Source organism: Garra rufa, chromosome 3 (genome assembly GCF_049309525.1).
Source record: "Garra rufa chromosome 3, GarRuf1.0, whole genome shotgun sequence".
NCBI classification, from domain to species: Eukaryota; Metazoa; Chordata; class Actinopteri; order Cypriniformes; family Cyprinidae; genus Garra; species Garra rufa.
The window spans coordinates 11,153,386-11,180,405 of record NC_133363.1 but is presented as its reverse complement, the minus strand read 5'-3'; the positions used below and the strand labels follow the sequence as shown (position 1 = coordinate 11,180,405).

The 27,020-nt window shown below is 34.5% G+C and overlaps 1 protein-coding gene across 1 annotated transcript; it reads left to right on the top strand.

Moving 5' to 3' along the window:
* The first annotated feature begins 12,565 nt into the window (after window positions 1-12,565).
* Window positions 12,566-22,383, top strand: LOC141331814 (apoptosis regulator BAX). Its single transcript, XM_073836848.1, has 6 exons — window positions 12,566-12,888; window positions 15,109-15,157; window positions 15,277-15,438; window positions 18,013-18,145; window positions 18,361-18,465; window positions 21,603-22,383. Exons 1-6 carry the CDS (start codon window positions 12,822-12,824, stop codon window positions 21,699-21,701), a joined length of 615 nt encoding a protein of 204 aa, XP_073692949.1. The 5' UTR covers window positions 12,566-12,821; the 3' UTR covers window positions 21,702-22,383.
* The last annotated feature ends 4,637 nt before the right edge of the window (window positions 22,384-27,020 follow it).

Here is a 27,020-nt window from a genome sequence, read left to right as displayed (position 1 = left end):
GAATATATACAACAAATAATGGGTGTCAAATCAATTACCCTTATGGGATTTATTCTCGCTTGATTTATTGTCCAGCTGGCGTAAATCATTAGTCTTGTTCACCAGAAAAGTTATCTAAAAACATGATAGAATGAGTTACACTAAAAGCGATGCATGCCTTAGCAAGCATTGAACATGTTTCTTTATGGTATCAAGTGAGATTTCAGTGGAAAGTCTGCTAGTGAAGATAAAATTACTTTACATTGAATGGCTTGGATATGCAAACAATGGCCATGAGTGTGGACGAAAGGACAACAACATTTTGTTTCTAATTTTCCCATGACTAATAAAAGGAATAATATTGCCTAGTAAAGGCCCCACTTTGTGAGTTACAAGTGAGTTAGATCATGCAGTTGAGTTTGGTCAATGGACTCATTGTTTAATCATGAATTTACTGCAAAATGATTCCACTTTTTAAGCTTACTATGGTGCCACTTATGCCACTTTCATCTGGGTTAAAACATTGTGCTTGAACACACCGCAATGACTACAGCCAATTAATAACTTGTGCATATGTTCTGCATCTGTGTGAGAGGAAATAACTCTCCACACCTGCAAGTGGCAGTAGTCTGTATTTTTCATTCAAAAAGGGAAACCTAGGACCTTGTGGAAAACAAAATAGTGTGCCCACTTGACTTCCTCATTTGCTTGCTTTATTCTGTTTCATTTTTATTTGCCAACAGTGTGGAAAATGCTGCAAAAACTGGGCTGACAGATGCTTAAGGCAGCCCAACATTGGCTGACGGATGACTGCTAAAGAAGCTGGGGCTACTGTCATGTCTTGTATCACACTGCTGAAACGACAATCACATCTTGTGTCTCAGGTATTGACTGAAAATGAATGTGACTTATTACTGTAGGCCTACCATTGCGGCAGTGTTTGTCTTGTTTTCATGTTGATTGCTTTGTACATTGTAATGGATTATTTTTTCTTAGCAGAATGTACTGAAGTTATAAAATGGTTTAAACTCAAATTGAATGTTGTCATTGACCAGTCAGAATGAAGTATTCCAGAAGTATTCCACAATTTTATTGACTTTCTCTAACCTGGATAATCTTGCAGCTATACTTTATGTTCTGTACACACTGAAAAAAAAATGGTGTAGGATTTACTTTCACATTAACTGACAATTTTCACTATGAAATTGCTTGTTAATTTTACATACAGTGCTGCTTGAAAGTTTGTGAACCCTTTAGAGTTTTCTATATTTCTGCGAAAATATGGCCCAAAACATTATCAGATTTTCACACAAGTCCTGAAAGTAGACAAAGACAACCCAATCAAACAAATGAGACAAATATTTTCTTTCAAACATTTATTTGAGGAAAAATTATCCAGTGTTACATATCTGTGCATTGCAAAAGTATGTTAATTTCTGGGATTAGCAGTTAATTTGAATCTGAAATTGGAGTCAGAGGTGTTTCAGTCAGTACTAATGACTGAAACTGTTGTATTTAAATTACAGGCATCTATCAAAGTCTGATCAAGTTTGTGGAAGTAAATCATAGCACAAAGAAAGGAGATCTTTGAGGACCTCAGAAGAGCTGTTGTTGCTCATCAGGCTACAAAAGGTTACAAAACCATCTCTAAAGAGTTTGGACTCCACAAATCCACAATTAGCTAATGGAGGAGACAACTGTTACTCTCCCCCAGGAGTGTTCGATCAACAAAGATTGCTCTAAAAGCAACACTTGTAATAGTCCACGAGGTTGCAAAGGACCCTAGTGTAACTAAGCAACTAAAGACCTTTCTCACTTTGGCTAATGTTAAAGAGTTAGTTCACCCAAAAATAAAAATTCTGTCATTAGTTACTCACCTTCATGTTGTTCCAAACCCGTAAGACTTAGCCTGGGTTTCCCCATACTGCCTTGCACAGCACGATTTTATTTTATTTTATTTTATTCACGCTGCTAGTCTGGAAACCATGGTAAAGACTAGAAGGGATACATGATTCGCTACTGGGCATGCGCACATCAATCTAACGTTATTTTTATCACACTGTACAACAATAATACTGTTTTTTTATTATAGTAAGGGCTAAGTTTAGGGTTGGGGTAGGTGTAGACGTTAAAAAAAACACAATCTAATAGGTAGAAAAATTAATTTCATTGTTAGTTTCCTGTCGTAGACGTATCCCTTCTAGCCACAACCGGAAACCATGGACCTAATTTTCACCTAAGATAGGGAACCAATCACAGAACGGGGAGGGAGCAGCAAGACAATGACGCCTTCTATGCGACTCACCGAAGCAGTTTGTTAATAACTATGGATCCAGCAATGGCAGCAGACGCGAAGTTATCTTTCGATGCAGCCTCACACCGTGTCTACACCGGACGCGAGCGGCGCGATGCGACGCGACAAATGACATTAGAACCTATTATGCTGTCTACACTGGATGCGGCGTGGGGCGGCAAATCCCCGACAGTAATCTGCTGCCGTGTTCTATTTATGACGTGCTCACACAACGTTTAAATGATTTGCAACGGTCACCTTGTCGCGTCCAGTGTAGACAGACTTTAGCTGTTGCGGCGCGGCAACTGTTGCGTCCGGTGTAGACACGGTGTATAGTGTTTAGAACGCAAGTTTAATTTGAAAAAAGAGCAACTTTTGGCGTTCGCTCTACATACGTCATCCGGTACAGGCGCATTTGATAGACATTCGTATCGCCCAATAAAAGGCTCTGGGCATTCGTAAACCACGCCTCAAATACGAGAAAATGAACATGTGGTTCCCAGACCACGAATCATGACGAAGTCATAACGTGGTCTGGCGTTAGCCAAGCTACGTAAGACTGGCATTCATCTTCAGAACATTAAAATGCAAATCACTGTTTAAATACCCTACCATTAAAATTATAGACTGATAATTTCTTTGTCAGTGGGAAAATGTACAAAATCAGCAGGGGATCCAATAATTTTTCCCTCACTCTATGCAATTAATTCTTTCACATAAAAATAAGACTTGGATAACTGCTGGTTGGTCAGACTAGTTCTTAGTACACTCTCTTAACACAGAGGCGGAGTTTGTCCAACTGGCTCTAGGTGTAATCGGTAATGTGTCTCGGCTGACTACTTTTGATTGGATCACTTTGCATAAATGAATATATACAACAAATAATGAGCATCAAATCAATTACCCTTATGGATTTTTTCTCCCTCTTTGTTTATTGTCTAGCAGGCATAAATCATGAGTCTTGTTCTCTGGAAAAGTTATGTAAAAACACAATAGAATGAGTTACAGTAATAGCGATGCCTGCCTTAGCAAGCATTGAAAATGTTTCTTTATGGTATCAAATGAGATTTCAGTGGAAAGTCTGCTGGTGAAGATAAAATTATTTTGTTGAACTTTACATTGTGTGGCTTAGATATGCAAACAATGGCCATGAGTGTGGACGAAAGCACATCAACATCTTGTTTCTAGTTCTCCAGTGACTAATAAAAGGAATAATATTGCCTACTAATGGCCCCACTTAGGGAAGTGAGTAGATGGGTTTGGTCAACAGACTCATTGTTTAATCATGAATTCCCTGCAAAATGATTCCACTTTATAAGCTTATTATGGTGTCACTTATGTCACAAATTAAGATGTTTCTGATGAAATCCAAAGAGCTCTCTGATCCTCCATAGACAGCAAGGGTCCTACCATTAGAATACCTTTTGTTGCGCAAAAAAAACCTTTATTCAACAGTTCTCCCAATGTACCAAAAGTATTCTTGTAGCTTCATAAAATTACGGTTGAACTACTCATGTCACATGGACTATTTTGTCAATGTTCTTGGTACCTTTCTTGACCTTGAACGTGGTAGGACCCTTGCTGTCTATGGAGGATCAGAGATCTTAATTTGTGTTCCAAAGATGAGCAATAGTCTTAAAGCCTGTTCACACCAATAAAGATAACTATATAAGCGTCCATTAGCGTTTATTCTAGGAGCACACTCATCTGCCACTTTAAATTCTTGAGCTTGTGATAGCAGAATTGATTCTGATTGGTTATCAATGTTTTTATTGTTCATAGGCTGTGAAGTGATTACAATGATATCGTTTCGCGGTGCCTTTATCATTACAGCTGTGATGTGGACTCTTCTTTAAAATTGAGAATGATTTTTAGAACTATATCTTTATAGTTACTGCTATTGGCGTAAACTGGCCTTTTTGACTTTGGAATGACATGAGGATAAGTAATTAATAACATAATTTTAATTTTTAGGTGAAATATCCCTTTAATATTCATGAGTCCAGCATCAGGAGAACACTGAACAACCATGGTGTGCATTGCAGAGTTGCAATTCTGCAGTTTGCTAAGATCATGTGGACAAGACAGAGGACTATTGGAGAAATGTTTTGTGGACAAATGAGACCAAAAAAAAAAACTTTTTGGTTTAAATGAGACAGATTATGTTTAGAGAAAAGAACACAGTGCATTTCAGCATAAAAACTTTATCCCATCTATAAAACATTTTGGTGGTAATATCATGGTTTGGGCCAGTTTTGCTGCATCTGCTCCAGGACAGAATGCCATCATTGCTGGAACAATGAATTATGAATTATACCAGCAAATACTATAGGGAAATGTCAGGACATCTGTCCGAGAACTGGATATCAAGAGGAAGTGGGCCATGCAGCAAAACAATGATCCCAAGTACACAAGTCATTCTACCAAAGAATGGTTAAAGAAGAACAAAGTTAACAAAGTTCGAATGGCCGTAGTTAAAGTTCAGACTTTAAAGGAGAAGTTCACTTCCAAAATAAAAATTTACAGATAATTGACTCACCCCCTTGTCATCCAAGATGGTTTTTTTTTCAGTCATAAGGAAATAGTTTTTTGAGAAAAACTTTCAGGATATATCTCCATAGTGGACTCCTATGGTGCCTGTGAGTTTTACCTTCCAAAATGCAGTTTAAATGCAGCCTCAAAGGGCTCTAAATTATCCCAGCTAAGGAAGAAGGGTCTTATCTAGTGAAACGATTGGTTATTTTCTAAAATAAAATATTACAAGTTATATATATTTTAACCTCAAATGCTCATCATGTCTAGCTCTGCATAAGCTATGTGTATTCCGGTTCAAGACAGTTAGGGTATGTCCAAAAATCTCATCTTATTTTCTCCTCTAACTTCAAAATCGCCCTACATCGCCGGTTTTTGTAAAGGCTGTTTGATCTACTTTGCACATTCACTTTGTAAACACTGGATCGGTACTTCTGCAGCGATATAGGATGATTAAAGGAGAAAATGAGATGGGAGTTTTTTTACCTACCTGTCTTGAAGCGGAATACACAGAGAGCTAGACAAGCAGGCATTTGAGGTTAAAATGTATGTAAATTGTCTGACTGGGATCATTTAGAGCTCTTTGAAGCTGATTTTAAAGTGCATTTTGGAAGTTCAAACTCGCGAGGACCATAGAAGTCCACTACATGGAAAGAAATCCTGAAATGTTTTCCTCAAAAACATTTTTTTTTTACGACTGAAGAAAGAAAGACATGAACATCTTGGATGACAAGGGAGTGAGTAAATGATCTGTACATGTTTGTTCTGGAAGTAAACAACTTCTTTAATCCAGTTAAAATTTTGTGGAAGAAGCTGAAGCAAGCATTTAATAGGAGAAAACCCACTAATATCACAGTTGAAGTGGTTCTGTACTAAGGAATGGGCTAAAATTCCTGTAAGTTATTGTGCAGGACTGACCAGCAGTTACAAGAAACGTTACCTGCAGTTATTGCTGAAAAAGGGGTCCACATCTGATACTGAAAGCAAAGATTCACATACGTTTGCAACGCACAGATATGTAACACTGGATTTTCTCAATAAATAAATCATTTGTTTGATAGGGTTCTTTTTGTTTACTTTTAGGACTTGTGCGAAAATCTGATGTTTTGGGTCATATTTATGCAGAAATATAGAACGTACACTCTTAAAAATAAAACACTCTTTTTGTCCAAATGGTTGCATAAAGAATCTTAAACATCTGAAGAAACTTTGTTTCACAAAAGGTTTTTTTTTTTTTTTTTTTTTTTGTGTGGAAAAAGAAGGCTTTTCAGATTATAAAAGGTATGGTTCTTTGTGGAACCAACAATGGTTCTTCTATGGCATCGTTGTGAAGGACCTTTTAAAGCGCCTTTATTTTTATTATTATTTTTATAGTGAAATTTTGACACAAAAAAAGCATGCTCCAATATTCTTTAGTTTACTTATTAAAGTATTTTGCATTATATTTTTGTATTTTGAGTGTACATTTTGTATAGTAAAATGTATCCAGGTCTACTGCCTCATGCATTGAATCCCACAAACTTCCTTTAAGAAAGAAGAAAAACAATCACGTTGGTATTTATGTAAAAGGTATCAAATCTTCTGGTCATGATACATTTTAAGATCTGATATTGTGTACTGCCAATGAGATCTCAGAAACCGACGACAACCAATTAATTATGGACTATAAACATTGTGATAGTTGTAATGCACTCTCCATGGGAAATATGTCCATTACTGTCCTCACTCCAATCTGAAACAGTTCCATTAACAAGTTCCCATACACTGACCACTTCCTCTTATCCCCCATATTTCCTGTCACAATTTTCGGCTTAAATTGAAACAGGCTGGTGGATCAGCTTGCAATCCATCCTAAACAGTCAAAGTGTAGGCTTGTCACGCAGCCCATCTGAATATTTTCTCACAGGCTCAGTCAAGTTAAGTAAACTGAGGGTCATTTGGAGACTGCAGATCATTTGAAGAAGAAGGGTCTACACCAGAACAAAGAGAAACATCCTTCCCAATAACTGTCCACTGCTTCCCCTCCCTTCTGACCAGAAGTATTATTTCTAACTTGGTTTGGCTCAAGGCAGTGTGTAAATGTGTGTGTTTGTGTGTAATGGTTACTGTTATGGTTATATCAATGATGAAGACTAGCCGCCGTGGGACTCCTAAGTTTGGAATTTTTGGAGGGAGAGCCTGTACATCCTGTGTGCTGGGGAGGATGTTATTCTCTTAGTGGGGTCACAGAAAAAATTACAATAATGGGCATCAGTGATCTTACTGCACTCATTTTCAATTCATCTTTTCTTTTTGTCTTTTCAAGTTTTTATCCTGTATAATTCAAAAAGAAATTTAAAGGGATAGTTCACCCAAAAATGAAAATTCTGTCATTAATTACTCACCCTTATGTCATTCCAAACCTGTAAGACCTTTGTTCATCTTCGAAACACAAATTAAGATATTTTCGATCAAATCGGAGAGCTTTCCTACCATAGTTGCACGCAAATTGATGAATAAAGTCGTTATTTCCGTTTACTTTATGCATGGAAAATATTCTTGTAGCTTCATAAATTTACAGTTGAACCACTGATGTCACATGGACTATTTTATCAATGTCCTAACAACCTTTCTGGTGCTTGAACGTGGAAATTATATTGCTGTTTATGTTAGAAAGCTCTCAGATTTCATCAAAAATGTCATCAAAAATATCTTACTTTGTGTTCTGAAGATGAAGGTCTTTCGGGTTTGGAAGGACATGAGGGAGAGTAATTAATGGCAGAATTTAAATTTTTGGGTGAACTATCCCTTTAATATTCTTTTTTAAGTTTATTTTTTGAAATTCAAGCAGACTAAGATGATTTTAGAATTAGAAACCAAGTATATAGGTAACAAGTCTAAAAAAATAATTAACTGACTAGGAAAAGGTGGTTAAAAATAGGAAGGTCATAACTGAATAACTTTTATTTTAGAAATATTTGAGCAATTTTAGATACATTTCTGAAACTGAAACTATCACTGAAATCTAACTTTTTATTATCTATGAATTACAACAAAAATCATTCATTTTTCATTGTATTACTAGTTTATTTACACCACCAGTCAAAAGGTTTTTTTTTAATGTTTTTTAAAAAAGGTCTCTTGCTCACCAAAGTACAGCAAAAACATTAAGATTTTAAAATGTTTTTACTATTTCAAATAATTGTTTTCTATTTGAATATATTTTAAAATGTAATTTATTCCTGTGATTTCAAAGCTGAATTTTTAGCATCATTACTCCAGTCACATGATCCTTCAGAAATCATTGTAATATTCTCATTTGCTCCTTAAAAATTATTTATTATTATTATTATTATGTTGAAAAGGGTTATTTGATGAAATATTGTGTAACATTATAAATGTCTTTATCATCATATCAGAATCCTTTCTAAATAAAAGTATTAATTTCTATAATTTCTTTCAAAAATGAATTACAGTTATACTGACTCCAAGCTTTTGAATGTTACAAAGGCTTTTTATTTTTATTTTTTCTTTGGATCTCTCTATTCATCAAAAAAAATCTTGTAAAAAAATTAGTCAACTGTTTTACATATTGCTAAAAAATAATAAAATAACAAAAAATTAGCTTTGATCACAGGAATAAATTACATTTTAAAATATATTCAAATAGAAAGCAGTTATTTTAAATAGTAAAAGTCTTTTACAATATAACAGCTTTTGCTCTATTTTGAATCAAATAAATGCAGGCTTGGTGAGCAGAAGAGAATTCTTTAAAAAAAAAACATTCAAAATCTTACTGTTCAAAAACTTTTTGTAATATAATTAATATAATATAATATAATAATAATAATATACAGAGAGCTAATAATATAGTATATATAATATAATTATTATAACTGATATTTATTATGATGTCTGATTTGATTACTGGTTTTAAAACAAGTCATCTAAGATCACACTGTTAAAATTAGTATAAAGTAACCTTTGCAAATACCAATACACTGTAACAAATATTACTAACACTTTCTAATTGTGTTTTAAATATTTTTATTTTCTCTCTTTTTTTTTTTTACTAAATTGTTACTGAATGTGCTTCTGGAAATGTTTTTTTACTCTCTAGGTTTATTATTTTAAGCATGTAAAAATAGAAAAAATTAAAATAAAAGTGTAATTTTTGCAAGTCTAAATATTATTAATTAATATTTTATTATTATTATTATTATTCATACTGTGAACTACATATTAAGGTGTACTTTTCACCCACATGCTAGTAAAATTTTAGAATGCATTTTATTTATCATCTAGTTTCTTTCTAGTTAAATCCAGAGCTCTCTGTAGTTTACCAGACAGAGCTCATCTTCCATGACTTGTTCAAGGAGTTCAGTAAGGTCGCTTTCATGTCTGGGAGTCAAAAAAGTTTTTTTTTTTTTTTTGTAATATCACTCCATGATATCACCACTTTCAATATCGTTCATCTCAGAAACAGCAAATGTAGATAGCTGACATTTAAAAATCACTACAGTGTCTGCAGAGCTACTAAACTTATATTTTACATGATTGCCATATAACTAAAAGGACTAGAATAAGGACACATATTATATGTTACAAATAAAAACAAATGCTGGCTATGAGATATATAATTGCATGTGATTTGACTAAATTAAAGATGATGTATTTGTATATATACACTGAGAAACAACATGTACAAGTTGAGGGTTCACTAGATTCTTTTCCTACACCAGTATCATCTTTCTTTTGTGGTGGTAATCTAGCAGTCAGCCACACCTATCTAGGCCTCTACTCTAAGCTGAGTTCATTGGAGGCTAAGCCATACCTGCTAATGAATTTCTGTATAGTCTAGTTAGGCTAGGTTGGTTTTGTTCAAAAAGAACCTGGCAGGTTATTAAGAAAGTACTGGTGCTATTGAGGTGAGTTATCAACTGTCGTTAAATTAAACAGTGGAACAAATTAAAAGTGGAATAGATTATTTTATTTTATAGTAGTTTTAGGGTAGTTTTGCTTAACAAAGCCAGTTTTTTCCACTGAATAAAAAATAAAAAATGTAACTGCGACATTTTATCTCACAATTCTGACCTTTCTCTTGCGATTGTGAGTATACATCTCGCAATTCTGACTTTTTTTCTCAGAATTGCATCATATAAACTTACAATTCTCACTTTTTTTCTCAGAATTGCATCATATAAACTTACAATTCTCACTTTTTTTCTCAGAACTGTGAAATAGAAATGCACAATTGTGAGTTATGAAGTCAGAATTGCTCAAAATAAAGTCAGAATTGTGGGATAATTAGACTCACAATTGCAAGAAAAATTGTAATTGCAATTGTGAGTTTTTTTTTTCTTCGCATTTGCGACTTTGTATCTCGCAATTCTGATTTTTTTCTCGCTTTTGCGAATTTCTTTTTTCTTGCGGCTTTTTTTCGCATTTGCAATTTTCAATCTCGCAATTCTGACTTTTTTCCCGCATTTTCGACTATCTTGCAATTCTAACTCTCTTTTTTAGCATTTGCGACTTTGTATCTCACAATTCTGACTTTTTCTATTGCATTTGCGAGTTTGTACCTCAATTAAGATTTTTTTTCTCGCAATTCTTACTTTTTTCTCTCGCAATTCTGACTTTGTATCTGGCTATTCTTAATTTTTTTTTGCAATTGCGACTTTCTATCTTGCAATTCTGACTTTTTCATGAAATTGTGACTTTGTATCTCGCAATTCTGACTTTTTTCTCAGAACTGTGAGATATGAACACACTTCACAATTGCGAGTTATGAAGTCAGAATTGCTAAAAAATAAAGTCAGAATTGTGGGATATAAACTCATAATTGCAAGAAAAATTGTAATTGCAATTGTGAGATTCTTCTTGCATTTGCGACTTTCAATCTTGTAATTCTGACTTTTTATTGCAATTGCAATTGTCTTTTTCTTACGACTTTTTTTTGCATTCAAAATTTTAAATTTTGCAGTTCTGACTTTTTTCTCGCATTTGCGACTATCTTGCAATCCTGACTCTTTTTTTTAGCATTTGCGACTTTGTATCTCACTATTCTGACTTTTTTCTCGCAATAGCGACTTTGTACCTTGCAATTCTGACTTTTTTCTCGCATTTGCGACTTTGTATCTTGCAATTTTGACTCTTGTTGCATTTGTGGGTGTGTATCTAGCAATTCTGACTTTTTTTTCGCATTTGCGACTTTGTATCTTACAATTCTGACTTTGTATCTGGCTATTTTTAATTTATTTTTGGCAATTGCGACTTTGTATCTGGCAATTATGATTTTTTTTCTCGCATTTGCGACTTTGTATCTAGCAATTATGACTCTTCTTGCATTTGCGACTTTGTATCTTGCAATTCTGACTTTTTCCGCCTCAGAACTGTGAGATATAAACTCGCAAATGCTAGTTATAAAGCCTAGTTCTGAGGAGAAAAAAAGACTATTTCACACGATTGCGAATTATGACTTTATATCACGCAATTGCGACTTTATTTCTCAGAATTGTGAGTTTATATATCACAATTCACTTTATATCTTACAATTCTAAGGAAAAAAGTCAGAATTGTGAGAAGTCGCAATAACCTTCTTTTATTCAGTGGTGGAAACGAATTTAGGCCTAGCCTATATAATTAACAACTGTCTCACTTTTTGTAATGTTCAAATAAAGTGTGACTGGCCCTCACAAGTGCTTGAATTTGGCAAAAATACATGTATTAATTTGAATAAAACCATTTTTCTGTCCTCCCCTGCTTAGTTGAATGCTATATTTTAGGAAACTGATGTTGATGTTCGCAAGAATTAGTAGGTCTACCCATATCGTTGTGTTCCTCAGTCTGATGGCGACATCTTGTGGTGAATAAAGTACGTTACCATCTACACATTTTCATAGTAGTTCGCTTATCAAAAACAATCAGTGCGTTTCAGAAGAGAAACCCTGTTGGGTGTCAAGGATATTCTGTTTGAGGAAAAATATAGTATGTCTAATAAAGTGATTTAGGAATGTCTAGTTTAATAATATAGTATGTATTTCCTACAGCCTCTACATATAAACAAATACAATATTTAGTTTTCCAACAAATATTTCCCACAAGCTCTAAATTAAACATCAACATAAAACAATGAATAAATACATTTCAGGTGTGTGAACCAATGCATTAAAGCAGACCAACTATATATTTTTAAACACACTGCCCCTTTCTTATTCACATTCCCTTGTATAATTGTATCTGTATATAGATTTTTGTGCCTACATATTTTGTCTGTTTTATCTACTGTGGGCAATACATCTCATTTTGATTCTAATAAAAGTAGGGGAGAGCGGGGTAAGTTGTCACACTGTTCATATCTCCAAATACTAGAGGCTTTATCTCAAAAATGAAATAGCCACTTTGTGTGACTTCTTCTTCTATAGTCAACCTCCTGTTCACGTGTGGTCAAGACTGCTCTAATCTGAGGTGATCACCATTTTTTTTTGACCTAAAAAAAAAAAGTTAGTGTGAAAAGTGTGACAACTTATCCCGCTCTCCCCTACATTTTATTTTCTGTGGGTTTTAGCAATATAGTAATGTTCTGTATTTTCTAAACCCGAGAAAAACAACTTCTCAAAAAAAAAAAAGAAGAAGAAAATAAAAACAATATTTGATTGGTTTGTATAATAAGTCATATAGCGGGTGCATGCTTGTGGTTCATTCTTGGCACAGCGAATCTGCACTTACATATCAATGCATTTGGCGGCTGTTGCCTCTCCATTTCCGCGTTATTTCCAGGTTTAAAGCGTTCCTATGGATTGGTGGAGCTCTTTTTAAAGCTCATCGACAACTTTTTTACTTGCATATCATGCTTTTATCATTCTAATGGTGCTCCTGGGGAAGACATATAACCACGCGCGTCGACAACTTGACTAGATTATGTTGTATTTGTTTGAAAACTGTGAATTTAGCGGATTCAGAAATTGTTAGGCTGGTCCGGCTAAGTTAGTTAGCAAAGCTATCACTTGGGCCGCCGGTGTTTGTGCTAACTAAAACCATGGCGGATGCGAACGATGGACAGAGGACAGACGATAAAGAGTTGAAGGGGGCTACAGGTGGCGAAGGTAAGATTAGGTACAACTTTTAAACGAATTAGAGTGACTTCTGTGAGCTAGGCATCCATTTCAAGCTCTTTGCACTCGGCGTGACGTCACACCGTTCTTCGACTGTGACTTGACTAACTAGTATTGAAGACTCTTTCTTCTAAACGTCTTCGTAGAGATAACCATTAACTGTTACAGTTGCTATTACGATGATTGTATATGGTGATATTTTAGTTTAAGTAGTTCACTATGTCTGGTTTTTAATATTATAATCATTTCCGTTTCAGTTGTTATGTCATACTAAGCATGTCTGACGTATGTTGGGGCGTGCGAGGCCTGTCAACAATAGTGCGGGTTTTTTTGAGATGTTTTTTGGTCTCTAAACTAATAATTTGTTTAGTGACCTCACCATTGCGCCAGAAGAAAAGCGAGTATCTTTTACTGTCTCATCTTTTAAATTATTAAAATATAATGAGAGTCAAAACATAGAGAGAATATAAATATAACAGTAAAAGAACCAGAATTTCATCATTTTTAAATTTTTCGAAAATGTATATTTATATACACTCCCAGTCAGAAGTTTTCAAACAGTAGGATTTTTAATGTTTTTTAAGTCTCGTCTGCTCACCAAACCTGCATTTATTTGATCCAAAGTACAGCAAAAACAGTACAATTTCAAAATATTTTTTACTATTTAAAACAACAGCTTTCTATTTGAATATATTTTAAAATGTAATTTATTACTTTGATTTCAAAGCTGAATTTTTAGCATTATTACTCCAGTCACATGACCCTTCAGAAATCATTCTAGCATTCTGAACTGCTGCTCAAAAATATTTATTATTATTATTATGTTGAAAAGATTTTTGTCAGGTTTCTTTTAATGAATAGAAAGTTCAGAAGAACAGCATTTATCTAAAATTAGAAATATTTTGTAACATTATAAATGTCTTTATCATCACTTTTGAGCAATATAAAGCATTCTTGCTAAATAAAAGTATTAATTTCTACAATTTCTTTCCCCAAAAAACGACTTATTTTATTTCAGATAAATGTTTATCCTTGAATCTTTTTGTTCATCAAAGAATCCTGAAAAAACAAACTCAAGTCTTAAATATTAATAATAATAATAATAATAAATGTTTCTTGAACAGCAAATCAGCATATTAGAATTTCAGCAATTCAGCATTTCTGATGGATCAGGTGACACTGAAGGCTGAAAATTTAGCTTTGGAATAAATTACATTTTAAAATATAATAAAGATATTGTAAAGAGTAAAATTATTTCACAATATTACTGGTTTTGCTATATTTTGGATCAAATAAATGCAGGCTTGTTGAGCAGACGAGGAAGTCTTCCTGATTAAATCTTTTGACTGGAAGTGTATTTTTTCCAACGTGTGAAAGTTTATTTTCATTAAAAAAGTTGAGTATTTTGCATCTCTGAATATTACAGTCAGTCGTTTAGCATTTCTGTTTTAAAACGGTTGTCATATATTAAATGGTTACTTACATTTTGCCTCACATTAAAACTGAACCATGAGGTTGGATTTTATTGGTAGACCACCCTAAAAATGTAAATTTTTACATAATGTTTTGAACATAATGACATAAGTGTTAAAGACATAAGAATTTTACCCAAATCTGTCAAAAACGTAAAGTCAGCCCAACCAATCAAATTCTCCTTTACATTCCATACTTGAATGCTATCGTCTCGTTTTATAGTCGGACAGTGAAGAACAAGCTAGTTTAATCAAAAGAATCATTCAAAACGAATTCCTTCACAAACAAAACACCCACTAGAAGAAATTCACATTCAGACACTTTAACAGCATTCAGAAACTATTGGCAAATAAGCCTTAAAACAAGGTTGTTGTTTAAAATAAAAACACACTTTAAATATATTTTTCCAGATTAAGATTAAACAAACAACCTTCTTAACCAAGATGTTGACAAGAAGACAGAAAAACAGAAGTGAGAATAAAAAAATTCATCAACAATAGGATACTTAACTACACCGCAAGCTTTCTCATAAACCTGTGTCATGACCTTACTTGTAAACCAGCCAGTATCAAAACAGGAAGTTTTTCACCACATGTAAAATACCCACTGACCCCATTGTCACGCCCAGGAATACAAAGATTGCTTCCTGTACTTTAACCTTGTACACTTTTATAGTCCTTTAATCAGTAATACGTATTAATCACACGAACTCACAATGCTTTTTCTACTTATTTTCAGATGTCATGGATGATCCGATCATTGAACAGGGTGCCGTTTTACTAAGAGGGTAAATTCATGAAATCCTCAATTTTATGTAGGCTATCCATGTGTTATATTTCATAAGCTTGAATTTGTGTGAACTGTGAATGAATGCATTTCTTCACTGTGCTTTGGTTTCACATGAAGGTATGTTATTGAACGAGTTACTGTAGAGGATCCTTCCATGCGTGTGAGCCATGAGGATCTAGGAGGAAGACCTCAGGATGCAGAAGATCCTCAAATCAAAGAGGTGGTAGATCAACTTTTGAAGATAGCCGATGACCTTAACAAGAATGCTGAACTTCAACAGTAAGTTTTTTTTATTTATTTTATTTCAGCTTACTTGTCTTTTTATGATTATGAGGTCTTGTGATAAGAGAGAAAACCCAACTTAAGTATCTAATTTAGTGGTTCTCAACCTTTTTGATTTTAAGGCCTCCCATTTATACAAAATATTCAAAAGCCCCTCATATAAGCTATTTAGTTTTTTGCAGTATGTTCTTCTGGAGTTATGACAAAGTTGTTTGTTTTCAAAGTATCTTTTTTTTAATTGACAGAGGCTGATTTTGTCGACAATATATGACAATATATTGTTTGTCCTGAACAATTAAACTGCCTGCTGTTCTTCAGAAAAATAATTAAGGTCTTACAAATTCTTTGGTTTTTCAGCATTTATGTGTATTTCAATTTGTCTCAAAAATTGAGACTTGAAAGATTTTTCTGAAGAACGTTGGTGGTTTCAGGACAAACAAGTGACTCATCAACAACTATCATATAATATATTTAGATATATTAATATATTTAAATATATTATATATAAAAATGTATGTATATAATAATATATATTTCAATATATTAATATATATATTAATATATTTAGAATGTTTAAAATAGTTAACATGTTGCTTTTATGTGTTTGATTGGCATTATATTTTTAAAAATAAAATTACAATTTAATTTGTTTTTAAAATAACTATAATTTTGATCAATTTAATTCATCCTATGGCCCCCTTTATAAGCTTGCTGAGGCTCCCTAGTTGGCCCTGTGGGTCTTTTTTGGAAACACGTTTTTATCTATTTATTTATTTATTGTGAAATAGAAACTGAAAGAGTCTGTGTTTTTAAGACAACAGTTTACATAAGATTTTATTTAAAAATGCGTTTTTGTATATTGCACATTTGTCTGGGACTTAAGCTGACACTTGGCAGCATGAATGCAAAAGCAAAGGTTTTCAGTTACAAATGCTATTGTAGAAATTCTCTATTTAGCCAGCTATGATTAAGCCATTCTAAGAAAAATTGAGTTTAGCAAGATAAAGGAAGTAATATTCGACTGGTCATGTGATTTAAAAAAAAAACAGAAACAGCTTTTTATTAAGTGTCTCTGTCTCTTCTGAGTAATCATTTTAAACATGTTTAAACAAGTATTCTTTTTCTTTAATGAGGAACAAAGGACTGATGACTGACACTAAATGATTGCAGAAATCTGTGAGTGTTTTTAGGCTAGACATTAGTCATAGAAGCCGTCTCGCACACCAAACTTTAAGGAATTTTTACATGAGGGCAACATTTTTTGCACTGCACTTAATCCTGGGTTATCATATTTTTAAACTCGGGTTCAAGATAGCCCTGCTCCAGACCAAGTTTAGCACCACTTTTGCAAAGTTAACCCCAAATTACAGTACTACACAGTAATACAGTGTAGAACACAGTTGTGTTGTGGGTTGTTTAGCAAAAGACGACCAATTATAAACGCCCTCTGTCCTTACCTCATTAAATATGCATGTGTGTAGAAATTTCCATGCTGGGTTTAGTTTCAGTTTGAGGTAAAAGTTGAACAGTGAAGATGAATGCATTAACTGGTGGGCCGAAACTAAGTGATTTTTTTTTTTTAGCTGTATTGTGCAGAAAGATTAGCTGTTATTTATTGTCCTATAATTGTTATATACCTTATAAATAAGCAAATTAGAACATTAAGACAAGGTTTACAAAGCAACAGTGTGAAATCTCAAAACCTGACTACCCAGTATATTACTAGTCTAGAAGTCAAAAGTTTTAGACTAGAAGTCAAAAGTTTACATACACCTTGCAGAATCTGCAAAATCTTTATTATTTTTCCAAAATAAGAGGGATCATACAAAATGCATGTTTTTTTTATTTATTTACTACTGACCTGAATAAGATATTTCACATAAAAGACATACATATAGTCTACAAAAGAAAATAATAGTTGAATTTATAAAAATGACCCCATTCAAAAGTTTACATACGCTTGATTCTTAATACTCTGTTGTTAGCTGAATGATTTTTTTTTTTTTTTTTTTTTTTTGGTTAGTGATAGTTGTTCATGAGTCCTGAACAGTTTGTCCTGAACAGTTAAACCGCCCTCTGTTCTTCAGAAAAATCCTTTAAGTCCCACAAATTCTGTGGTTTTTCAGCATTTTTGTGTATTGGAACTCTTTCCAACAACTGTATGTAGGTTTCAATGTAACGGAAAAACGTGAGGAAGCTGATTGGTTGGTTCATGTCATGTCACATGACCTGCGGTGCGCTTGCGGCATTCTGAAAAGTTGAGATGTTTTTATCTCGATGCGGCGCGGGTGCGCCTGGAAAAAACGAGCACGTCGCATTGCGTCGCTTTCCTTTATGCGCGTGCAAGCCGCGCGTCTACATTTGAAATAATGAACTTGAGCGCGCAAAAGACGCTACATGTGAACAGCCCCTAATGCATCATGTTTCCTACTAAAGCATCAGTGAGCATTTGAACCTTCTGTAATCATTGCATATGAGTCCCTCAGTTGTCATCAGTGTGAAAAGATGGATCTCAAAAATCATAGAACAGTTTGAAGCCCATAACATACAACATTTTTTTCCCCCTCACAGTCTCATCAGCACTGTGCAAGCAAATTGCGCTCAGGATGTCTTTATGACTGTGGCCAGGAGCATCTTCGAGGATGGCATTAACTGGGGACGTGTGGTGGCCTTGTTTCACCTTGCGTATAGGCTTATTTACCAGGTAAAACTCTGATTTCATCTTTCAATATTTTAATGGAAAATGTAAACATATTGTCTCACCATTTATTCTTCAATCAAAGTGTTGTGGTATTGAAATTTAAAGCTCCATCCATGCAAAGTCTTAATGAATTTTGATAGGGTCAAATTTAATAAGCAATGCTTATTCTTATGAATAATGTAGATGTATTAAAACATAATTACCTTTCATTCCTTTAGGCTCTGACTCAGAACCACTTTGAAATTATCAAGAGGATCATTAGCTGGGTTTTACAGTTTATCAAGGAAAACATTTCTGCCTGGATCAGACAGCAAGGAGGATGGGTAAGTTGCTGTTTTCGTGTGTGCTGTCTGGCCACCCATGTGGAGCCACACAGGTCGAGCCAGACACGGGCCACCACACACAGAGAAACGCACCCACTCGAGCCAGGAAGTACATAAGCACAAAGCCAGACACATCCCGTCTAGGTATATCCAGACACAAAAAACCCACTGACCCAGCACGGCACGCAGCTAGATACCGGTTATCTAATCTGTCTTTTAAAATTGCATATTGAGAACGCCAATTTTTGCTTTTCATATCTCGCATAATAGTTAATGTTGTCATACTTCAGTAAGATGCGGTTTGCATGTGTGCTGCACAGCCTCCACCAGGCTGGCTGCAGTTCCTGGGGCCACTCAAGTTTAATAGCACACATATGATCATAAAGGAAGCAGAATGTGGGGTGCTGGGTTTAGACTTCAAACACTCAGGCGTCATGGAGCATACTGTGGCCCTGAGAACTGGAATACAATAAACATGTGACAATATTTACAGTGTGCTAAGCAGCATGAGCCTGAAGAATGCAAACCCAGCCATAGAGTAGAAGGGATGCTTGTATGCTTGACCCACGTTTTTGTGGATTTGAGGAAGATCAGGCACCTGCTGTTTACAGTATTGTACTACAGGAGAATGTGCTACCAGTCATGTATAACCATTAGGCAGTTGTAGCCTAATAGTCAGAGAGTCTGACTTATAACTGAAGTTATAATCTTACGGTTTAATCAATGTACAGGGCCTTGCAAAAGTATTCATATTTTTCATTCATTTTTTTTTAAATGTTGCTACCTTATGTTAAACTGCTTAAAAAATTGCTTTTTTTCCCACATCAATCTACAGTCTGTACACCATAATAGCAAAGCAAAAAAACACATTTTTATCATCTTTGCAAATTTATTAAAAATAAAAAACTTAAATGATTCCATTGCATAAGTATTCGTACCCTTCTCTGGGACAGTTGAAATTTAGCTCATTTTGAGTGAAGTTAACCTGTGGCAAATTCATTTGTCATGGCTATGATTTGGAAAGACATGCACCTTCTTTTTATTTTTAATAAAACGTCTAACAGCTAAAAATTCATATCAGAGCAAAAACCAAGCCCTGAGGTAAAAAAAAAAAAAAAAAGCCACAAGCCACACATCTGGGGAAGAGTTAAAAAAATCTTCTGCATTGAAGATTCATAGAAGCATGTAGTTTCCATTACTCTTAATGGAAGAAGTTTGAAACTTCCAGGACTCTTCCTAGAGCTGGCCTCCTAGCCAAACCGAGCAATTGATGGAGAAGGGCCTTGGTTAGACTGATGACCAAGAACCTAATGGTCACTCTAGTTGAGCTCAATGATCATATGTGGAGATAAGAGAGACCTACAGAAGAACAAACATCAGTGCAACACTCCACCGATCTGGGCTTGATGGCGGTGTGGCAAGACTCAATCCTCTCCTCAGTGAAGACATAAAAACACATTTGGAATTTGCAAAAAAGCACCTGTGAGAAACAAGATTCTCTGGTCTGATTAACCTTAATTCCAAGCATGTTTGAAGGAAACCAGGCACTGCTCATCACCTTAGGAGTACCATCTTAACATTAAAGTGTGGTGGTAGCAGCCTCATGCTTTGGGGCTGTTTCTCAGCGGCAGAAACTGAGGGACTCGTCAGAGTAGAAGAAAAACTCAGTGCACCAAAATATAGAGATAGCCTTAACGAAACCTAGTCCAGAGCATTCAGAACCTCTAAGCACACACCAAGAGTGGCTTATAGACAACTCTGTGAATGTCCTTGTGTGGCCAGAGCCTGGGCTTGAACCCAATCAAATATTTCTGGAGAAACCTGAAAATGTCTGCCAGCCCTCATCCAAGCTGATAGAACTTGAGAGGTTAAGAGGTGAGCTGATTAGCAAAGCTTGTCACATAATACCTAAAAAGTCTTGAAGCTGTAAAGGTGCGTTAGCTAAGTATTGAGTTAAGGGTATGAATACTTATGCAATGTACTTATTTCAGTTTTTTATTTTTAATCTATGAAGTGACAATTCTGTTTTTGCTTTGTTATTATGGTGCATTGAGTGTCGATCGGTGTGTGGGGGAAAAAAGTAATTTAAAACAGTTTAACATAAGGCAGCAACATAACAAAATGTGAGAAAAGAAAGGGGTATGAATACTTTCGCAAGGTACTGTTTTGTGTGATTTACTTGTGGCACTGATGCATATTAACAAATATTAAAGGGATAGTTCACCCAAAAATGAAAAGTATGTCATGGATTACTCACCCTCATGTCATTCCAAACCTGTAAGACCTTTGTTTATCTTCAGAACACAAATCAAGATATTTTTGATGAAATCCGAGAGCTTTCTCACCCTGCATAGACAGCAACGCAACTGACACATTCAAGGCCCAGAAAGGTAGTAAGGGCATCATTAAAATAGTCTATGCGACATCCATGGTTCAACCTTAATGTTATAAATACGGTGGCCGAGAGAGCTCAACACGCTGCAACTTAAGAAAACACATGCAAACAGAAAAAAACGACAACAAATAAAAAAAAAACATCTTCATCAGTTTGACAACACAGGTGCTGCATCAGTGACGAACCCATCTGGGACCTGATTATTTGTTCAGTGGCTGTTGGTCAGAGCAGAGGTGTTGTCGATGAACTAAAAGGTGATAGTTCACTGACAACACCTCTGCTCTGACCAACAGCCACTGAACAAATAATCAGGTCCCAGGTGGGTTCGTCACTTTTTGAGGTCCCCCTGAAACATTTCCGTTGTGCTCCGTGCTATTTGCAGAGCTTTTGTGTGTTTGCAGTGCGTTTCCGTATTGTGTTTGCGTTGCGAGGATTTGCAGCGCCTTTGTTGTCAAACTGATGAAGATGTTTTCTTAATTTGTTGTCGTTTTTTCTGTTTGCATGTGTTTTCTTAAGTTGCAGCACGTTGAGCTCTCTCGGCCACCGTATATAAAGCTACGAGAATACTTATTGTGCACAAAGAAAACAGAAAATTTACGACTTACCACATCAGTTTCTGCAGCGGGTTTCCTAGAGTACGGAAGAAAGTCACAGAGATTGATTATCAGATGGATGTCATTTAAAATTCTGAGAATGTTTATATGCAGGGTGTATCTAATACTTTTTCTTTCTTGTGTTGCAGGAGGGCATTTTCCACAGTGTGTCAAGATGGCGTACTGTGTCTGTTGTCGCTGCGATGGCATTCATTGTAGCTGTTGTTTACTGGAGAAGAACGCGCTAAAATGAAATCGAAGGACGTGCCAGATTCATAATTCTCAAAATGTGGAAACTTTTATCAGAAGCAATACTGTGTATAAGTGGTGCAATCAAGTGGACCAATCGCAGGTCGTACAGACCAATCATGCTTCATGACTTGCTTTGGTTAAAGACCTAAATGGAAACAGCCACTCCAAAAAACACTGTAGCCTTTATTTTAATGGTTGTTGTTTTTTTTACATTCCCTTTCGGCTGTTGTTCTGTCTATTGTTTCTATTTCAGTTAAGAACATCTTTTGCCTTGGTTTATTTATTTTAGGGATATATTGGTATACTTAAAGATTTTTAAGACACGGCACTTTTTCTCCACCGGTGCCTTTTACTCTGTATTTTTTTTCTGGCTCAGGTATCAGCTTTTTAATGTGCCACGTAACATACCAGCCCTACCTCGAATCAGTAAAATTTTTGAGACTGTTTACCAAATGTTTTTTTAAATTATTACATTAGGATTACAGGGACAGGGCTGAATAAGAGGTAGAATAAAAAAAAGATATATTAAACCTTTTTTAAAGTTAAACCAACAAAGGTTTAAAATGCAGTTAAAGCGGTGCAAATGACTGAAAGGTTTAGCATGTTTTTAGTGAAATACAGTGAATGTGGAAAATAATTCTTGCACACCCTGAAATAAATATGACAATGAATTACTGAGAGATGTCTATGTATATTCTTTCATATACAGTTGAAGTCAAAAGTTTACATACACCTCGCAGAATCTGCAAAATGTTAATTATTTTACCAAAATAAGAGGGATCATAAAAAAATGCATGTTTTTTATTTAGTACTGACCTGAATAAGCTATTTCACACACAATATATAGTCCACAAGAGAAAATAATAGTTGAGTTTATAAAAATTACCTCATTCAAAAATTTACATACACTTGATTCTTAATACTGTATTGTTACCCGAATAATCCACAGCTGTGTTTTTTCTTTTTTTTTTTTTTAGTGATAATTGTTCATAAGTCCCTTGTCAGAAAAATCCTTCAAGTACCACAAATTCTTTGGTTTTTCAGCTTTTTTTGTGTATTTGAACTCTTTCCAACAATGAATGTATGATTTTGAAATCCATTTCTCACACTGAGGACAACTGAGGGACTCATAAGCAACTATTACAGAAGGTTCAAACGCTCACTGATGCTTCAAAAGGAAACACAATGCGTTAAGAGCCAGGGGTACAAACTTCTCAACAGAAATTTTCTTATTTGCCAGTGGAAACTTAGTGGGCAGTTTAACTGTTCAGGACACACAAGGGACTCATGAACTATCACCAAACAAAAAAACACAGCTGTGAATCATGCAGGTAACAACACAGTATTAAGAATCAAGGGGATGTAAACATTTGAACAGGGTCATTTTTACAAATTCAATTCTTTTCTCTTGTGGACTGTATGTAAACATCTGTTATGTGAAATATCTTGTTGAGGTCATGCAATAACATGCATTTTGTTTAACATTTTGCAGATTCTGCAAGGTGTATGAAAACTTTTGACTTCAACTGTACATTTTGATTTGCATGTTCCTGAAAGTTTATTCTTAAAAAAGTACCACCTTGTCTAATATATGATTCTGAATCATAGTGCTGCCGCCATACTCTTACGTGACCACTCAAGTTTTGCAGTGGCCTTTATGTCTAGTTTGACCCGGTCACAATGTTCTCAACAAGACAGCTCGCTAAACGAGAGCGTATGAATGAGTAACAATCTGTGATGGGTAGAGGGCCCTTATTGTTTCATTACTTCCTGTTGTAATTGGAAGCATTCATATTCATTCTGAAACATCTCTGCAATGGGATCCACAGGTTCGTTGTCTCTCAAACCACTAGAAAGTGGATCCATGTGTCAGACTGAGGGAAGCAGTAAACTCTTTCCTCCAGACTCTAGTTCTCCTCCAACCAGAGCTCAGTTTTACTCATAACCTAAAGCATATGGGCTGCTGACGTGTGACATAAATAATAGTGTAAATATACAATGCCCCCTTCCACCCACCAAAATAGGCACTTAAATCACACTGAATAATGTGTTGATTTCACTGTATAAATAAAACATTAAATCAAGTGGCATCTGCAAACAAATTATGCACATTTCAGATTCTCCTATTTTATGACATTAGCTCAACACATCTAAATCACAGCTTTTGTGTTCAATGAATGGACACGTGGATGAAATGATATGTGTTACCACAAGATGTCATAGTAAACTCACTGTTAAACTAGTATTTTGTTTACTGAGGAGCCACATGGATGAATAATATTAAAGCAGTGTTATTTGATGAAAATAATAATACATTTAAAGTTTAATATTTCATGTTTTATTCCAGTTAACATTATTATATTATAAAAAAAGCATTAGTAATAATAACAACCCTGCATATTAAACAGATAATATTTAAATAACTAAATTATCATCAATGACAAAAAGAAAACGAACATAAGAACATAAAGTCTTTTTCTCTTTTCATTTCTTTCTATTTACAGTAGTCAACATTTGAAGTGGATCAAAGTTCATCAAAGCTGTCCTAAGACAAAAACGGGTATTGTTTTGGTTTTAGGACAACTTTGATGAAAGGTTTTGATCCACTTCAAATGTTGACTACTGTATCATGACTGTTTGTATTGCTATTTTTTTTTTGTGCCATTTCCTTGAAATCCATCAGTCACAATCATCAAAACTCATCTATATGCTTCAATGTCAATGTTATGGGGCATGTATACAATATAATTTTCTTTATTATATTGTTTATTCTGCTGCTTATTGCCCATTATTCCACTACTATAGTGTACGTACCTATTGCTTTTTAGGATTTATGTCAATACTTCCTAGAATCCACCATAATGGCTTTGAACCCATTGACGCCATAGGCATTTCAAGGGCGCTAGCAGCAGCCGGCCTGTGTCTGTGTTAGCTCAGCTGTTAGAAGACTGCAGGCTGGATCTCCAGCAGGACAATGACCAAAGTTTTCAGAACTCAGATCTCACATGTCGTTATGAACCTTTGCCAACTATAAACCATGTATAATCAGCTGGAGTGCATCAGAAGCTAGACGCAATAAACAGCTTGGTGGTGCTGGGTAAAAAGACTATAGTTTTAATCTGATGGAATATGTTTGTACAGGTTAAAACTAATGTCATTATACCACATTCTGGTCATAGATTTCATTACTTGTTAATAATTTCAACTTTTATTATGCTACTTATGTGAGTGTGCACTTATAGTTGAAGTCAAAATTTACACAAATCTGCAAAATGTAAATTATTTGACCAAATTAAGAGGGATCAAACAAAATGCATGTTATTTTTTATTTAGTACTGTCCTGAATAAGATATTTGACATAAAAGACGTTTACATATAGTCAAAAGAAAATTATAATTGAATTTATAAAAATGACCCCGTTCAAAAGTTTACATACACACAGCTGTGTGTGTGTGTGTGTTTTTTTTTTTTTTTTTTTTTTGTTTACGTCAACCCTTTCGAACAATGGCTGTATGATTTTAAGATCCATATTTTCACACTGAGACACTCATATGCAACTTTACAGAAGGTTCAAACGCTCACTGATGCTTCTGAAGGAAACATGATGTATAAAGAGCCGGGGGGTGAAAACTTTTTGAATTTGAAGATCAGGGTAAATTTAACTTATTTTGTCTTCTGGGAAACATGTAAGTACCTAAGCTTCTGAAGGGCAGTACTAAATGGAATATATATATATATATATATTGAGCAAAATAAGAAAATTTACAGATCTGCATTCTGTTCAAAAGTTTTCGCCCCCCTGGCTTTAAATCATTTGTCCACAGTGTGACAAAATGGATCTCAAAATCATACAGTCTTTGTTGGCAAGGGTTCAAATACACAAAAAATGCTTAAAAAAACAAAGAATCTGTTGTTGTTTATTTACTTATATTTAACTGTTCATTTATTTAATACATTTTAAAAAACAAACAAACAAACAAAACTGTAAAAATAGGTACATGTATTAAAAAAAAAAAAAATAGGTACACAAGGTAATGTATTAATATAAATTAATTTTCCATATTTATTTTTATTCAAAATAATTTGTTAACAGAAATGTCTGCAAAAACACTGGATATATATATATATATATATATATATATATATATATATATATATATATATATATATATATATTGTTTTTTTAAACAATGTTTCTTGTTTTCTCATAAATGTGACTTTACACCTAAAAATTGGTTTTATTTTTTTTCTATTAAACTCAGTAAAACAAGAAGTCACATTTACGAGAAATAAAGGCAATCATTTCAGTGTTGCTTTTAATATATTAAAATAAATATATTTCACTTTCTCATTAAATATTATTTTATTATTAGGTATTGTTATGCATTATTATTATTATTTCTGTGAGAAATAATGTCACACAGCAAAATAAGTCACACTGCAAAATAAAGTCACGCAAACAGCTTCCCTACTTTAGGGTTAAAATGTTTTTACGGGGGAAAGTAAAGGGGGCAAGTAAACAGTGCAACCAAATCAAATCTAAAAAGTCCAATTTTCTTGTAGTTTAATTAGAATCGGTCCTCATTTTGCAAACACATTGTTATTTTTATAATTATGATTGAAGAAAATCTGCTTAAAAAGTCATATCGTGTCATCTTTGTGCTGACATAACAGGTCACGATTGAATAATCTGTCAGAAAGGTCAGTGTAAAACTCACGTGCGATGTGTGTATTGATGTGGCTTCAGATCACTGGCCTATCTCCAGCACACACAGCTGTACAAATGAGACCTGCACCTGAGCTCTTGCTTCAGATAAATGAACAGGTGGCTCCTATCATGCATCAACACACATCTGGAAATATTGTGTATCCAATTATGCAATGTGCTTCTGTGTGTTTATTTGTCTGGTGTCAGTGCACGTGCTGAATTGGAAGTGTCCTTTCTTGAGCGTGTCCGGTTTATCATGTCCTTTATGAGAATTACTTCATGTAGATGTATTTTGCCATGCAGTTGCATTTTCAAGGGTGTTCTGGGCATAAATATGTAGATGCCCTATTAGTGGCTGTTTCCGTGGGCTGCTACAGTATACGTAAATATTCAAGATGAAAAATGCAAGTTTCAAGATGATTTTTGATTGTTGATTTTTATTTTCAGTGACGACATATAGACCATTCCAAGAGGACAGACGCGTCAACATGTCTGGATGTGGCATCTACTTATACATATCTATGGGTGGTTGCGAGGTGGTTGTTTACTCCATGTGCTTCCCTTATGATATTCTGATCTCTGGGTTTAAGCACTTTTAAGGCATTTA